Source organism: Trichomycterus rosablanca, chromosome 2 (genome assembly GCF_030014385.1).
Source record: "Trichomycterus rosablanca isolate fTriRos1 chromosome 2, fTriRos1.hap1, whole genome shotgun sequence".
In the NCBI taxonomy this organism is placed as follows: domain Eukaryota; kingdom Metazoa; phylum Chordata; class Actinopteri; order Siluriformes; family Trichomycteridae; genus Trichomycterus; species Trichomycterus rosablanca.
Genome location: NC_085989.1, coordinates 37,116,079 through 37,131,870, shown reverse-complemented (window position 1 = coordinate 37,131,870; position 15,792 = coordinate 37,116,079). Strand labels below are relative to the sequence as shown.

Below are 15,792 nucleotides of genomic sequence, written 5' to 3'. Positions count from 1 at the left end.
AGTTGAAGTTAAAACTTAAAGGCGTTTAAAACAGTGCAACTCAACTTTGTCTTCAATATTCAGCTTTAAAACAAAATCTGGGTGAACGCTTCAATGTCATTTCAGTATCAACCCCTCAGAATTGTATTACACATTAACAGAACAAACAACAGAAGTACAATATTACTTACAAAGCAAAGTGAATGCCTGCAATCAACTGCACCAAGAAATCTGCAGTCACAATCATTCTGATGTTGATGCCTTTATACCTCCGTAACTGCTGCCTAGGATAACCACAGATACACACTCTGCAGAGAGAACAAGAAACAATATTTAATTCAATATTTACTTAAGTAGAGTGCAGAACATGTTGTTATTTCACACTATCGGAGTTCGAATCTCTATTTTATTATGGACAAGCAGGGCAGCAATTTGTTGGTTGGCTTTTTCAGTGATTAAACTGCTTTTAATGCCTCAGTAAAGCAACAGAGTTTCTAAGTCACAATGTAATAATATTTATTTATTTATTAGGATTTTAACGTCATGTTTTACATACTTTGGTTACATTCATGACAGGATGGGTAATTACTGGTTACACAAGATTCATCAGTTCACAAGTTTTAATGTGAAACACAGTCATGGACAATTTTGTATCTCCAGTTCACCTCACCTGCATGTCTTTGGATTGTGGGAGTAAACTGGAGCTCCAAGAGAAAACAGAGCACATGCAAACTTCACACAGAAAGGACCCGAACCGCTCCACCTGGGGATTAAATCCAGGACCTTCTGGCTGTGAGGTGACAGTGCTACCCACCGAGCCACCGTGCTGCCCCACATAATTGTAGGCAGTTGTAGCCTAGCGGTTAAGGTACTTGACTAGTAATCAGAAGGTCACTGGTTCAAGCCCCACCACTGCCAGGTTGCTGCTGTTGGGCCATTGAGCAAGGCCCTTAACCATCAATTGCTCAGACTGTATACTGTAACTGTACTTGTACTGTAAGTCAAAGGCGCCTACTAAATGACGAAAATGTAAATGTAATAAATGGTTCTAAAGATGCAATAAAAAAGATTGGACGATGCACCAGTGAACAAATCCCTCCCCATACAGTGGAAAATGCATTTCTGGTACTAAATTCTAGCAATAGATTAAAGGTTACAGAACTAATTTTGTGATATATTTGTTAATTTTGAAATTAGAATTTGTGAATATTTTGTTAAGAACCATTTCTACAGATCAAAATCAATTCTATTCATCAAGCATGGCAAGAAAAAAGGAACCTTATTTGATTTGCTATTCAAGGATCAATGATGTCCTGCCAACACACTTTATGAAGGCGATTTAATGAGACCCTGGACAAGCTCAGTAGGTAGGAGGTAATCTGTGCTCTCTCCAGTAGCTCTGATTGTTAATGCTCAATGTACAGTACTTGGACTTCAGCTGTGCAATGCCAATTAAGCTGGTGTCATCAGGGTAGGGAAAAACAGGTCTTACATCGGGTCATTAATTCAGACTGAATAAATGAAGCGGTTTAGATTACAATGTTTAAGATGTTTAAAAAGAATTAAAAGTTTTGTTTGTTTGTTTATTAGGATTTTAACATCATGTTTTACACTTTGGTTACATTAATGACAGGAACGGTAGTTACTCTTCACACAAGGTTCATCACTTCACAAGGTTATATCAAACACAGTCATGGACAATTTAGTATCTCCAATTTACCTCACTTGCATGTCTTTAGACTGTGGGAGGAAACCGGAGCACCCGGAGTAAACCCACGAAGACATGTATGCAAACATCACACAGAAAGGACCCGGATCGCCCCACCTGGGGATCAAACCCAGGGGCTTCTTGCTGTGAGGCGACAGTGCTACCCACTTAGCCACAGTGCCACCCAAAAAGAATTAAAAGAAGAAAGAATTTTAAAAGCCTTGGCGCATATGGGCACCTTATAATGCATGTGCACAAAGAGTGGGACCAGGCCAAAATACTTACATAAATAAGCTAGACAGCCAGTCATTTTTAGAACCATTTATTTAATAAATCTGTGAGCCTGAAAGGGAAGGAAAGGACTCTGACAATACAACCTTTATTAAATCTATATTTCATTGAGGAACAGGATTGCATAAACAAACCTGGAGCTCAGCTGACAAAGAGATTGGAGGGACGAACTGTTCATGTAGCCCAGAGCAGCATTGTAGCAGAGAAGCAGGAACGTCAACACTTCAAACCTGATAGACATGAGAACAAGGCCAGGCTCAGTACATCATTTCAGAAACCTCTTTCTTTTAAGAAACATTATAACAATATATTAAAGGTATACTGCTACCATAAAATTTGTCCATGAAAGACATTGTTCTCTTTGGTGAATCATTTTCTATCTTTTATTATCTAGGTCCAATATCAGATACTCCCCTCTTCAACCCAATCACATTTTCAGCATGGAAAAAGAACAGAGAATGACTGCAGACTAGCACATGTGCCTATTTAACTCCAACATCTAGCCATAACGCTTTCTGAGGCTAGTGCCTCAACCAAACAGTAGAAGTCACTACTGCAGTAAGAACATGGTGATACCCCCATTTGGTCTTTCCTTTTGTTCCTCAGACACAGCCAGTTGGGTCTGCAGAGCGACTGACCAAGATTTCAGCTGTGGTTTGCTTTTAGTTTTAGCTGTTATGGTGATATTACCAGATAGTAAGGGATGCTTAGTCATTTAGTGCAGTCTGAAATAAACCTGAAGAAAGCACCAAGATGATGGTGGGGTTGGACTTTTGGTATATACACCAATACAGCAGCTTGTCTGTTGGATCGGACCAAATGGGCCAGCCTTCGCTCTCCATGTGCATCAATAAGCCTGGTCTCCGGTTCACCACTGTTCCTTCCTTAGACCACTTTTGATAGATACTGCAGACCGGGAACACCCCACAAGAGCTGCAGTTTTGGAGATGCTCTGACCCAGTCGTCTAGCCATCACAATTTGGTCCTTGTCAAACTCGCTCAAATCCTTATGCTTGCCCATTTTTCCTGCTTCTAACACATCAACTTTGAGGATAAAATGTTCACTTGCTGCCTAATATATCCCACCCACTAACATGTGCTGTGATGAAGAGATAATCAGTGTTATTCTCTTCACGTCAGTGGTCATAATGTTATGCCTAGTCAGTGTACTGTAAAACCTACAAGCCTATATAACCCTAATGTACTTGAAAAGGCTTGTTTCTTTTCACAAAATAAAATGTGGAAACAATTAAATGGAATGCAGCATACTTTACATGGTCATTATACAATTGCAGACTGAAATATTATCCCTGCTCACTTAAAAGTTATTATTATAATGTATATAGAATTTAATACAAATATACAACAAATATACATCTTCACTCATTTCTTAAGCAAAAGCTTCAAGCTCATTTAGATTTGGTGGCTTTCATGCTGCAACTGCTTTCTTTAAATTCCAACAAAGATTTTCTATAGACTTAAAGCTATAGGGTATTCCAAGACTGATCCCTTAACCAAGCTTTGGTTGATTTGGAAGTGTGCTTGGGATCACTGTCTTGCTGGAAGGTCCAGTTACCACCAAGGACCAATTTCACCACAAAAGGAAAAACATTCCTGTTCAAAAAGCTTTGATATTTCTGTAAAAGCATGATGCCAGCCATATGGTCAAGGCTGCCAGTTACTGTACTTCTTGTACAAAAATGGAATGCGTCGTGGAGTGCGACTATAAAGGCCTGGTTGTTAGGTGGTCATGCTGTAAGTCTTGCTGCAATAACAAGTGGGATTTTCTTTGTTGTCCACATGAGATTGCTAAGGCCTCCAAATGAAATTTTGGGCTTTTTCTCATTGGCAGGCAGGACATATGTAAGTGGTGTTTATATAACACATCACACCTGAGCAAATGAACGGCTTAATAACGTTGTAACCAAACTTCAGCTCATGCAGACTGGCAGTTGCTAAGGGCTAAACCGATTCGAGTTATGTGCTGTGCTGTAAACTGTACCAAATCTGAAACATTCATATCAGCTGTACAGTCTGTTCTTGAACTAATTTCCATGTGAGAGAGACAAGAAAACATGGCACAGTAGAGTGAGATTTCATTCCAACTGCATATAATCAGAGAAAAAATGATTTGGCAGATTTGTTACCCTCTCTTTAAACCCTAAAGCAACAAGAAATACACTTTTACAGCAATCACCTGACGCTTTCCAAACAAGTAATAGGAGAGTAAAAGAAGTGTTAATAAAATAGAAGGCTTTTATTTGTCATATACACATGTACACCGATCAGCCATAACATTAAAACCACCTCCATGTTTCTACACTCACTGTCCATTTTATCAGCACCACTTACCATATAGAAGCACTTTGTAGTTCTACAATTACTGACTGTAGTCCATCTGTTTCTCTACATACTTTGTTAGCCCCCTTTCATGCTGTTCTTCAAGTCAGGGCTCTCCCATGCCCACTACAGTGAGTAGACACGGTATTTAAAATCTCCAGCAGCGCTGCTGTGTCTGATCCAGTTATACCAGCACAACACACACAAACACACCTCCACCATGTCATTGTCACTGCAGGGCTGAGAATTATTCACCACCCAAGTAATACCTGCTCTGTGGTGGTCCTGACCATTGTAGAACAGAGTGAAAGCAGGTTAAAAAGGTATGTAGAGAAACAGATGGACTACAGTCAATAACAACAAGTGCTTCTATATGGTAAGTGGAGCTGATAAAATGGACAGTGAGTGTAGAAACCAGGAGGTGGTTTTAATGTTATGGCTGATCAGTGTACATATGCACAGCGAAATTAAATTTATTTTCCACATATCCCAGCTTGTTTGGAAGCTCAGGTCAGAGCGTAGGGTCTATTAATTAATTAATAACCCACTCCCTGTCGCAATGGTTTAACTTAAATTCGAACAGGGAACATCTTGATTTGCATTCAAATACTCTCCCACTGACCTAAACTAAATTACTGTCCAATGCCTTGTCAATTTAAACACTCACAACATAATAACAATCAGTCATGTTGCAGCCACAGATTGTTGCATCACAAGTTTATGTACAAATAGATCCAGAAGTGTGTGACAACTGGTTTATGCAGATATTTCACTGGTGGCATTAAGCTTAGTTTTTAATTTAATTTAGTCTTGTAGCTCCAGACACCAAGACTTGCCCTTCCACCAAATGTTAATCAGCCAGGGCATCTCAAGCCACCAACAAGCTATAAATGTGTGCACACAACATGTAACACATGCATAAACAATCTTCACTCATGTATGAATAATTAATGAAGCCTTCAATAAATATTTGATGAGCAGCCCCACCTGTTCTGCGCTGTAAACGTCTCTCTCTGTAGGTATGGTCCACTGTAAACAACTTTACTCAACCCATGATTGGCCAGAGCTCCATCCGTTAAAGCCAAGGAGCCAATGGCAGAGGGCTGAAAATTGAAAATGGTGAAGTTAACAACAGGCAAAGCAGAAACTAAAAAAGTATGTAAAGCTCCTTTGACATACCTCATGGTACACTGACGGTTTGGATAAGGAGGGGACAGTGAAAGATAATACTTTGCTTTGACCATCTTTATCAACTATTTCCTAAAAAAGAAACAAAAACAAATCATTAGAGAGCAAAAATGCACACAAGAAAGATTTAAACTCACAACTATCCATATATTGCCAATGGCTTGGCTAGTTATGCTGTGGGAAAAACAACATATGCTGTAGGAACAACAAATGTAACCCGTTGTTCAATGTTCTCCTTTAAGGGCACACTCAAACACGCATGCACTTGAGCTTCTTGGAATATTTTAGGTTGAACAAACTGTTTGTCAGGCAGTGTGTAGTGTAGTAAGCCTTAGCTAGCTCTAATTTTAAATGAACTGGCCTAACATTTAAGCTACTATACAAACATCTGATTACACAGTGAAAACAGGTAGAAATTTGTGCTGGGCGGTATGACGGTACATTCGGTATACCATCTTTGATTCCTCATACCGTATGGATTTTTCAAATACCGCCATACCATAGAATAGTTAATACAACAGCTGTTGGCTTCAGTAGGCAGCAAATCATATAATATTCCTCTATAGACAGTCGAGAAAGAGGCTTTCAGAGCAATAATTAAGAGATTCCAGGTATGTCTTACAGGGTAAAAATACTTCAGGTCAGTTGCTAAACCAACGTTCCAGCAAACTGGAATCAGAGATATTGAAAGTTGTCCACCTTTCTTTCTACCGTGGAGTTTGCTAATGTGGTTTGATTTGTTAAAGGAAGAGCTAAGGGTAATTGTATAATACTTATAATTTAAATAAACAATAAAAATTGTATTTATTGCAACTGTTTCACACGTACTGATTCCATCATATATGGTGTCATTTTGTAGGGCCAAGCAAAGCTTATAGTACTCAAAACCTTCACTTTATACATGGTAATTTAAAAACTTTTTATGACAGTAGATAAAGCCACAGACATATAAAAAGTATAAAAATAAAAATACACACACACACACACACATACAGGGGTTGGACAATGAAACTGAAACACCTGTCATTTTAGTGTGGGAGGTTTCATGGCTAAATTGGACCAGTCTGGTGGCCAATCTTCATTAATTGCACGTTGCACCAGTAAGAGCAGAGTGTGAAGGTTCAATTAGCAGGGTAAGAGCACAGTTTTGCTCAAAATATTGCAATGCACACAACATTATGGGTGACATACCAGAGTTCAAAAGAGGACAAATTCTTGGTGCACGTCTTGCTGGCGCACCTGTGACCAAGACAGCAAGTCTTTGTGATGTATCAAGAGCCACGGTATCCAGGGTAATGTCAGCATACCACCAAGAAGGACAAACCACATCCAACAGGATTAACTGTGGACACAAGAGGAAGCTGTCTGAAAGGGATGTTCGGGTGCTAACCCGGATTGTATCCAAAAAACATAAAACCACGGCTGCCCAAATCACGGCAGAATTAAATGTGCACCTCAACTCTCCTGTTTCCACCAGAACTGTCCGTCGGGAGCTCCACAGGGTCAATATACACGGCCGGGCTGCTATAGCCAAACCTTTGATCACTCGTGCCAATGCCAAACGTCGGTTTCAATGGTGCAAGGAGCGCAAATCTTGGGCTGTGGACAATGTGAAACATGTATTGTTCTCTGATGAGTCCACCTTTACTGTTTTCCCCACATCCGGGAGAGTTACGGTGTGGAGAAGCCCCAAAGAAGCGTACCACCCAGACTGTTGCATGCCAAGAGTGAAGCATGGGGGTGGATCAGTGATGGTTTGGGCTGCCATATCATGGCATTCCCTTGGCCCAATACTTGTGCTAGATGGGCGCTGCCAAGGACTACCGAACCATTCTGGAGGACCATGTGCATCCAATGGCGGTGCCGTGTATCAGGATGACAATGCACCAATACACACAGCAAGACTGGTGAAAGATTGGTTTGATGAACATGAAAGTGAAGTTGAACATCTCCCATGGCCTGCACAGTCACCAGATCTAAATATTATTGAGCCACTTTGGGGTGTTTTGGAGAAGCGAGTCAGGAAACGTTTTCCTCCACCAGCATCACGTAGTGACCTGGCCACTATCCTGCAAGAAGAATGGCTTAAAATCCCTCTGACCACTGTGCAGGACTTGTATATGTCATTTCCAAGACGAATTGACGCTGTATTGGCCGCAAAAGGAGGCCCTACACCATTACTAATAAATTATTGTGGTCTAAAACCAGGTGTTTCAGTTTCATTGTCCAACCCCTGTATGTATGTATATATATGTATATATATGTATATATATATATATATATATATATATATATATATATATATATATATATATATATATATATGTAATTGAAAGGTCACTGGTTTAAACCTCAGCCCTGCCAGGTTGCCACTGTTGGGCCCTTGATCAAGGCCCTTAACCCTCAATTGCTTAGACAGTATACTGTCACAGTACTGTAAGTCGCTTTGAATAATGTGGTCGCTTAGGCCTGTGGTAGCCTAGTGGGTAGGGCTTTGGGCTATCAACCGGAAGATTGGCGGTTCAAATCCAGGCTCTGCTATGTAGCCACTGTTGGGTCCTTGAGCAAGGCCCTTAACCCTGTCTGCTCCAGGGGCGCCGTAAGTTGGCTGACCCTGCGCTCTGACCCCAGCTTCCAACACCAGCTGGGATATGCGAAGAAAGAATTTCATTGTACTGTACACCTGTATATGTATATATGACAAATAAAGGATATCTTTCTTTCTTTCTTTCTTCTTTCTAAATGCCGAAAATGAAAATGTAAATGTAAATGAAAATGCACTTTACAGAGTAACTCAAGACTGTAGCTTTTACACAGGATCAGATGTGTGTACAAAGCACATGCACTTAGTCCATCATCGACTTATGGCAGCTAATTGTTTTAGCACTTTAGTTGTGTAGTGCTTTCCTATGAATTACATACATTTATGTGAATTTTACAAATATAGGGCACAATTAAATCTTTTTACTGAGAGACTTGACTTGGGCAAATCAAATTAGGCAAAAAATTCTAATTAAACTTCTGCAAGGCTGTATAAATAGGAAGTATTAGGAAGTGTTAAGTATTAGTGTGATAGTAGTATTAAGTATTAGTGTTCTACATGTACCTTCTATTAGTTTGTTTATTTGTTTATTGGGATTTTAATGTCATGTTTTTACCCTTTGGTTACATTCATGACAGGAACGGTAGTTACTCATTACACAAGATTCATCAGTTCACAAGGTTATATCAAACACAGTCATGGACAATTTTGTATCTTCAATTCACCTCACTTGCATGTCTTTGGACTGTGGGAGGCAACCGGAGCACCCGGAGTAAACCCACGCAGACACGGGGAGAACATGCAAACTCCACACAGAAAGGACCCAGACCGCCCCACCTGGGGATCGAACCCAGGACCTTCTTGCTGTGAGGCGACAGTGCTACCCACTTAGCCACCGTGCCGCCCACCTTCTATTAGTAAAGCAATGGCTCTTTGTGTTTGGATTAACAAAATACAGCAACACAGCAGAAGAAAATTTGCCCTCAGATATGGTGTGAGCCATTAAGGAAAGACTGAGCATACAGAGCTAAGGCTAAAATATCCCAGTCACAAACTGACACAACTCAAATATGTCTGTGTATTTGTATTGTGTGTGTGTGTGTGTGTGTTTAAGACAAAGTGACTCCAAGCTGCCGCACGCTGACGACTTGTGCTTGTGTTTGTTTCAACAGCTTAAGGTTCCAGTAAGCACACACTAAAACACAAGGCCTAGAATTCTGTTGTCTCAGGGCACAGAGCCAATAGCAGAGTCGATAATGTCAGGATGATTAAATGCCTGCTGAGACCGTGTGTGACAGTTGATTGGCAGATGACCTATTCTGTTATTCAATGTGCTGGGGAGATGAGAAGACATGAGAGGAAGCTTAAAAGGCCCCAAACAGTGGCACCCCTCCTGGTTTCCCCTACAATGAACTCAGGCTGGGCTATAAAACAACAATCTAATTAAACTTCTCGACTAGATATATCTATCTAATCAGCTTCTTTCTGTAATGCCTAGTATGTGCTAACTCTGTGTCAAAAACATCTGCAGTTTTTTATTAGTTTATTACTTTTTATTGTTCATTTACGTGTTTACCATTTTATTTTTGTAGCACTTGTAGAATCTTTAAGCACTGACAAGCTATCATACTCTATTGGCTATTGCTATTTTTCAATTATTCATTTATTTTTCTCTTTTACCCCCCACAATCTACATCTCGGAAGGTCAGAGAACTTTCCATCTTCCAAGTCCAATTAACAAAAAAATAATTACATCACTTTCATTTGTTGGCAGTTCTTTTATTACCTGCTACACTAGCATCAGCAGATACACTATATGATTAAAAAGTTTATTAATTTATTTATTAGGACTTTAACGTCATGTTTTACACACTTTGGTTACATTCAAGACAGGAGAGGTAATTATTCGTTACACAAGATTCAGCAGCTCACAAGTTTAATGTCCAACACAGTCATGGACAATTTGACATCTCTAATTCACCTTACTTGCAAGTCTTTGGACTGTGGGAGGAAACCGGAGCTCCTGGAGGAAACCCACACAGACAAGGGGAGAACATGCAAACTTCACACAGAAAGGACCCGGACCGCCCAAACTGGGGATCGAACTCTGGACCTTCTTGCTGTGAGGCAACAGTGCTACCCACTTAGCCACCATGCCACCCTCAAAAAATATGTAGACACCCCACCTAATTATTTTGAGTACTTCAACCCATTGCGAATATGTGCAGAAAATCCATTATATAAAATAAATGATATGCTTCCAAAATTGTTGCAACAATTGGGGAAGCATTTCTGTTCTAGTAACACTCTGCAAGAACTATAAATAAATGGTTTGACAAGTTGTGTGTGGAGGAAATCCGGTGGTCTGAACAGAGCCCTAACCATAACCCCATTAAATCTCTGGAATGAACCAGAACTTTAATCGCAAGCCAGGCTGTTTAGTTCTACATCACTGTCTGACCTCTCAAACGCTCTTTTGACTAAATAGCTACGATTTACACAGACACACTTTAAGACCTTGTGGAAAGTCTTCCCTGAAGTGCAGAGGCTGTTATAGGCACAAACGATATACAGACACTCCTCAGATTATGATGGTTTGGTTTACCATTGTAAACCATCAAGGGTTAAGGGCCCAACTGCAGCAACCTGGCAGTGGTGGGGCTTAAACCAGCAACTTTCTGATTACTACTCCAGAACCTTAACCACTAGGCTAAAACTGCCTACATTCATATTTGAAATGTTAAATTTCTACTTTTCTTTGTGCAAGCGATCCAGTCAGTAGCCAGCTGACTAAGCTGAGCAGCAGCACTCTTAGTCTGCCACACAGAGTTGCCAGGTTTGCGATTATCCCACCAAACTGGGCTAGTTTGAGGTTCTGAAGATTCGGTTTTAGACTAACTTTAGGCTGGATAATTTCACTTGCCATATGGTTGCTAGTGTATACAGTACAACTGGTACTCTATCCTGTAGTGTTCTGTGTTGCTATGATGATGTCTGTGTGCTGTGCTATGATATTTATGATGTGCGTTATCCATCATGGCTATCAAATGCCCATCTGTGTCTCCTGCTGGTGGTGAGTACTGTATAAGCATTCTGTTTTTGTTTTTTACTAGCAGTACATTATTATTTACTATAAAAGAGGCTTTGTGTTTGTGATTTCGCCCGGCTGTAGGTTAATGGAAGTGTTTAAAGCATGTAAAGGTACGCTAGGCTATGATATATACAGTATATAAAACTGCGATATAATTAACTTACAATAGGTTTATTGGAATGTAACCCTATCGTAAATCAAAGACAGACAGTTTGATGACCATGCGGTACTCCATGCAGCTAAAAAAAAGGTCCCTATGACCCAAGTTGTTGTGTGGCACATTTCTGCCCTTAATACAAAGTTGTTTTTTATTCTAACTGGTTAAAATTCAAGTGAATGCTCCACAAACCAGGTTGTAGATGCCAAGCAAAAGGGCTTCGATGCAGCCACTGCGATGCGAGTTTCTGCCAGCGTTTACTGACAGGTAACTCCACACCAGCTCAGGTAAAAACTGCAGAGTAAAGCGCTGAAGAAGAGGCTCCCCACTGCGATAGAACTCGAACAGCTGGTGACATACTGGTTCCAAGAGCTGAGAGAGAGAAAGAGAGAAAAAGCAAGGCATTTTAAACAAAGACATAAAACATAAGCCTAAATAAACAAAACAGACTGCTAACGCCAGTCAAATTTTCCACACACAGAGCCAATAGTAGCTGCTTGGCAGAGCCAGGATTCAAATAAACAACCTTTAGATTAATAGCCTAAAGCCCTGACCACTGATATGAAGCTGCCTCTTCGCATTTGCAGCTATAACAATCTGGGCAATATTGATAAATGGCAAAACAAATCCATGGCCCATGCACTACAATCGCCAGGTTGTGAAGCTCCAACACCCCATAAAACATCACAAAATGGCAAGCATGCTAATTCTCTGTTAAAGTGCATTGGTTAGCCCCAAAACATTGAACTGGGTTCACAGCCGGCTGCATGCATCAGAAGACCAAGGTTACATGATTAGTGGTAGGTAAAATTCACTGCGCTGAATTTCAAAGCTCTGTTACAATTAGAGAACTTAAAGCAACTGACTGTTAGGATTATATTTCACTGTCAGGTCACATGAAATGTCTAGTAAAGCAGTCCTGGTAAGTAAATTGTTGTGCTAGAATACACACAATGTGTTAAAATACTTGTATTAATATTAGGGCTGTCAAACGATTAAAATTTTTAATCGCGATTAATCTCAGAATTTCATATAGTTAATCGCGATTAATCGCATTAAAAAAAATCTGTGTAAATGTTATAGAAAACAAGGATTTTTAAGTTAAATGTTACAATTAAAATGGTGAACACATTTTATGCTAAATGTACTGATGTTAAAAAACTGCTGGGACAAGAGAAAACTGTAAGGGAGTTTTATTCACTCACATACTAAGCAGTAAATGTCAGATTGTAGGTTAGAATTTCTCCATCAGTATTGTGACAATGGTTTGATGGACGTTTCTACACGAAGTGAGTGTGTTTTGACCCTTTGGGGCTTCCATAGTTCATGAACTAACGTGCTTGACTCAGCTTTCCGGTATTCGGTACAGAAGAAGAAGTTAATTAAGTGTAATAAAGTGTTCTGCTCCCGACAACTTGTGAATATACCGTGTATTTATTTCTTTATTAAGCAATTGCATCACTACAACGCTCGGTTACATTATGTTAACAAACCGCAAATGAAAAACGGTGGCAAGTCCGACATTAAAACGTTTGTTCTACCAGTCAAGTGTCAACATGAACTAGAATTTGCGTTAACGGCACTAATTTCTTTAATCGCGTTAAATTAAGATCGCGTTAATGCGTTATTATCGCGTTAACTTCGACAGCCCTAATTAATATATATCTGTGATTAAGACAGGCAGCGGGCATGGCTGCCAAGCAGTTTTTGCATCAGGGTTGGTCACACTGGTGCATGCATCAACAGTGTGTCCTTGCTTTTGTATTTCTATCAGAGTACTTAAACAAGTATGTGCAAAGCACTGTGTAGATTACCTTATCTGGGGAACGCTAACTGCTCTCTTATGCGCACATTAGCTTGTTGATCCTTGTGATTTGGCTCTGATTAGCTGCCCTTTTCTGTTTGCCACAGGTGAGTGAACCCAAAAATGTAATATTTAAAGAAGTCATTAAATCAGTGGTTAATGTCTGGGGGATTGGGGGGGGTTGTCTTCTTTTCACCTGCACGAGGTAGGTGCAGGCATCAATGACCAGGGCAGTAAATGAAGCAGCGATGATGAATACCTCTGGCCCTCCCACCTGGCATACATTAGCCAGCTGTGTCTGTAGCAGACCAGAGCTAATCGTTTCTGCTTGTAGGTGCCCGGCTGGCCGGTAGCAGAGCTGAGATTTGAACTGGCGAGCTCAAGATCTCAGTACTAGTGGAGTAGCATGTTTTTACCACTGTGCCACCCAAGCGCCATTCATTTGTTAGATTGCCACAAATTATACATTATTCATTCTGTACTCATAAACATTCACTGCTCAGTTTGCCGGAGGCCAAGCAACACAACAATGAAAACTGTTACACTGCTAGTTAGCATCAAAAACTGACTGTAGGTATGAATTGGGTTATTTAACATAGGGAAAGGAGGTAGGTGAATGATCATGTAACAGCTTGCTTGTGTGAAGTTCTGCAGATGGTGTACTAGTGGCTGTTAAGATGCCACATTTTCGACTCCTATGTGCTGTTCATTTGGGACTAGGTTCCCAGAATAAGAATGAATTAAAATGAATGCCTGAGAGGCAAAAATGATGCAAGTCTAATAAAAGCACTCACACACAAACCTAAATACATTTTAAGATCTGACTGAGCCCTTTCTTTGTTTTTCTTTCCCACAAAACTAGACACAAAAAGGCTTACATCACTGTAGTTTTCTCGAATAACTTTGTATAGTGCAGGAACCAGTGAGGCCTTTTCCTTCAGAGATGCAGCGTAGCCGGAAATAGCCGTGTCAGGAAGTGTCTGCAACACACAACACGGTGAAGGGTCATACAAATCGTAATGTTTACACAGCCCAGTGAGAAAAAGAAAAAATAATGATATAAACAGACTAAAACTTAGAAGCCTTTCACATTCAAAACCAGTGTAAGTTTTACTGTAAAACCCTTGTACACATGACTAAACCAACACATAATATATCATATACATCGATCAGCCATAACATTAAAACCACCTCCTTGTTTCTACACTCACTGTCCATTTTATCAGCTCCACTTACCATATAGAAGCACTTTGTAGTTCTACAATTACTGACTGTAGTCCATCTGTTTCTCTGCATGCTCTGTTAGCCCCCTTTCATGCTGTTCTTCAATGGTCAGGACTCTCCCAGGACCACTACAGAGCAGGTATTATTTAGGTGGTGGATCATTCTCAGCACTGCAGCGACACTGACATGGTGGTGGTGTGTTAGTGTGTGTTGTGCTGGTATGAGTGGATTAGACACAGCAGCGCTGCTGGAGTTTTTAAACACCTCACTGTCACTGCTAAACTGAGAATAGTCCACCAACCAAAAATATCCAGCCAACAGCGCCCTGTGGGCAGCGTCCTGTGACCACTGATGAAGGTCTAGAAGATGACCAACTCAAACAGCAGCAGTAGATGAGCGATCGTCTCTGACTTTACATCTACAAGGTGGACCAACTAGGTGGGAGTGTCTGATAGAGTGGACACTGAGTGGACACGGTATTTAAAAACTCCAGCAGCGCTGCTGTGTCTGATCCACTCATACCAGCACAACACACACTAACACACCACCACCATGTCAGTGTCACTGCAGTGCTGAGAATGATCCACCACCTAAATAATACCTGCTCTGTGGTGGTCCTGTGGGGGTCCTGACCATTGAAGAACAGAGTAAAAGCAGGTTAAAAAAGTATGTAGAGAAACAGATGGACTACAGTCAGTAATTGTAAAACTACAAAGTGTTTCTATATGGTAAGTGGAGCTAATAAAATGAACAGCAAGTGTAGAAACAAGGAGGTGGTTTTAATGTTATGGCTGATCAGTGTATAACAACCATTAATAATTATTTTTTAACACATTTTTATCAAATTTAAGATGCTTAAAATGCTTTTGTTTGTTTATGAGATGCATCTTTATTCTGCTTAACGGCCCAACATCAAAGCGATTCATTATGTACATTAAAAACCATGAGAAGTGAAAACTGCTGTAAAAAAGTATTTCTTCCCATATTATTTTTCAATATTTGACAAACTCATGTTTCAGATTATTCAACTAGGGTTGCAACATGCAAACACAATTGTTTTTTGAATGGTGAGTTCATTTACTGAAGGGAAAAATGAAATGCTGTGAAAAGTAATTGCCCTCTAAGCTACTAAATCAACCAGTAAATCAAACTGACAAAAGCTAGTTAACTGACAACTAGCTTTAATTTTAATAGTCACACCCTGGATTACTGCCAGATCTGATGAATCTAAACAAGACATAAATAGAACCTGTCTGGCGAGGTGAAGCAGACTACAACTACTCAAAAAGTAGCACACGTCACATACTAAAGAGATACACATATGAAACCAAGTGGACTCTGGAAAGGGTTAAAAAGCCATTGTTAAAGATCCGGGACTCCAGTAAACCATACCGAAAGCCAAAATCCACAATTGAAGAGAACTAAAAACAGTGGTGAACCTTCCCACCAATATTTTACCAAGACCGCA

General features: G+C 40.1%; 1 protein-coding gene across 3 annotated transcripts in view; it reads right to left on the bottom strand.

Moving 5' to 3' along the window:
- The window catches only part of hycc1 (hyccin PI4KA lipid kinase complex subunit 1), a 55,055-nt gene that overhangs the window by 11,648 nt on the left and 27,615 nt on the right, over positions 1-15,792 (bottom strand). For all 3 annotated transcript variants that reach the window (XM_063015068.1, XM_063015084.1, XM_063015077.1), the window contains exons 3-8: positions 13,979-14,080; positions 11,489-11,668; positions 5,498-5,578; positions 5,306-5,421; positions 2,113-2,208; positions 171-287 (exon numbers count right to left, since the gene is read on the bottom strand). In XM_063015068.1, the coding sequence (XP_062871138.1) occupies positions 171-287; positions 2,113-2,208; positions 5,306-5,421; positions 5,498-5,578; positions 11,489-11,668; positions 13,979-14,080 (692 nt within the window). The remainder of the gene's footprint in view (positions 1-170; positions 288-2,112; positions 2,209-5,305; positions 5,422-5,497; positions 5,579-11,488; positions 11,669-13,978; positions 14,081-15,792) is intronic.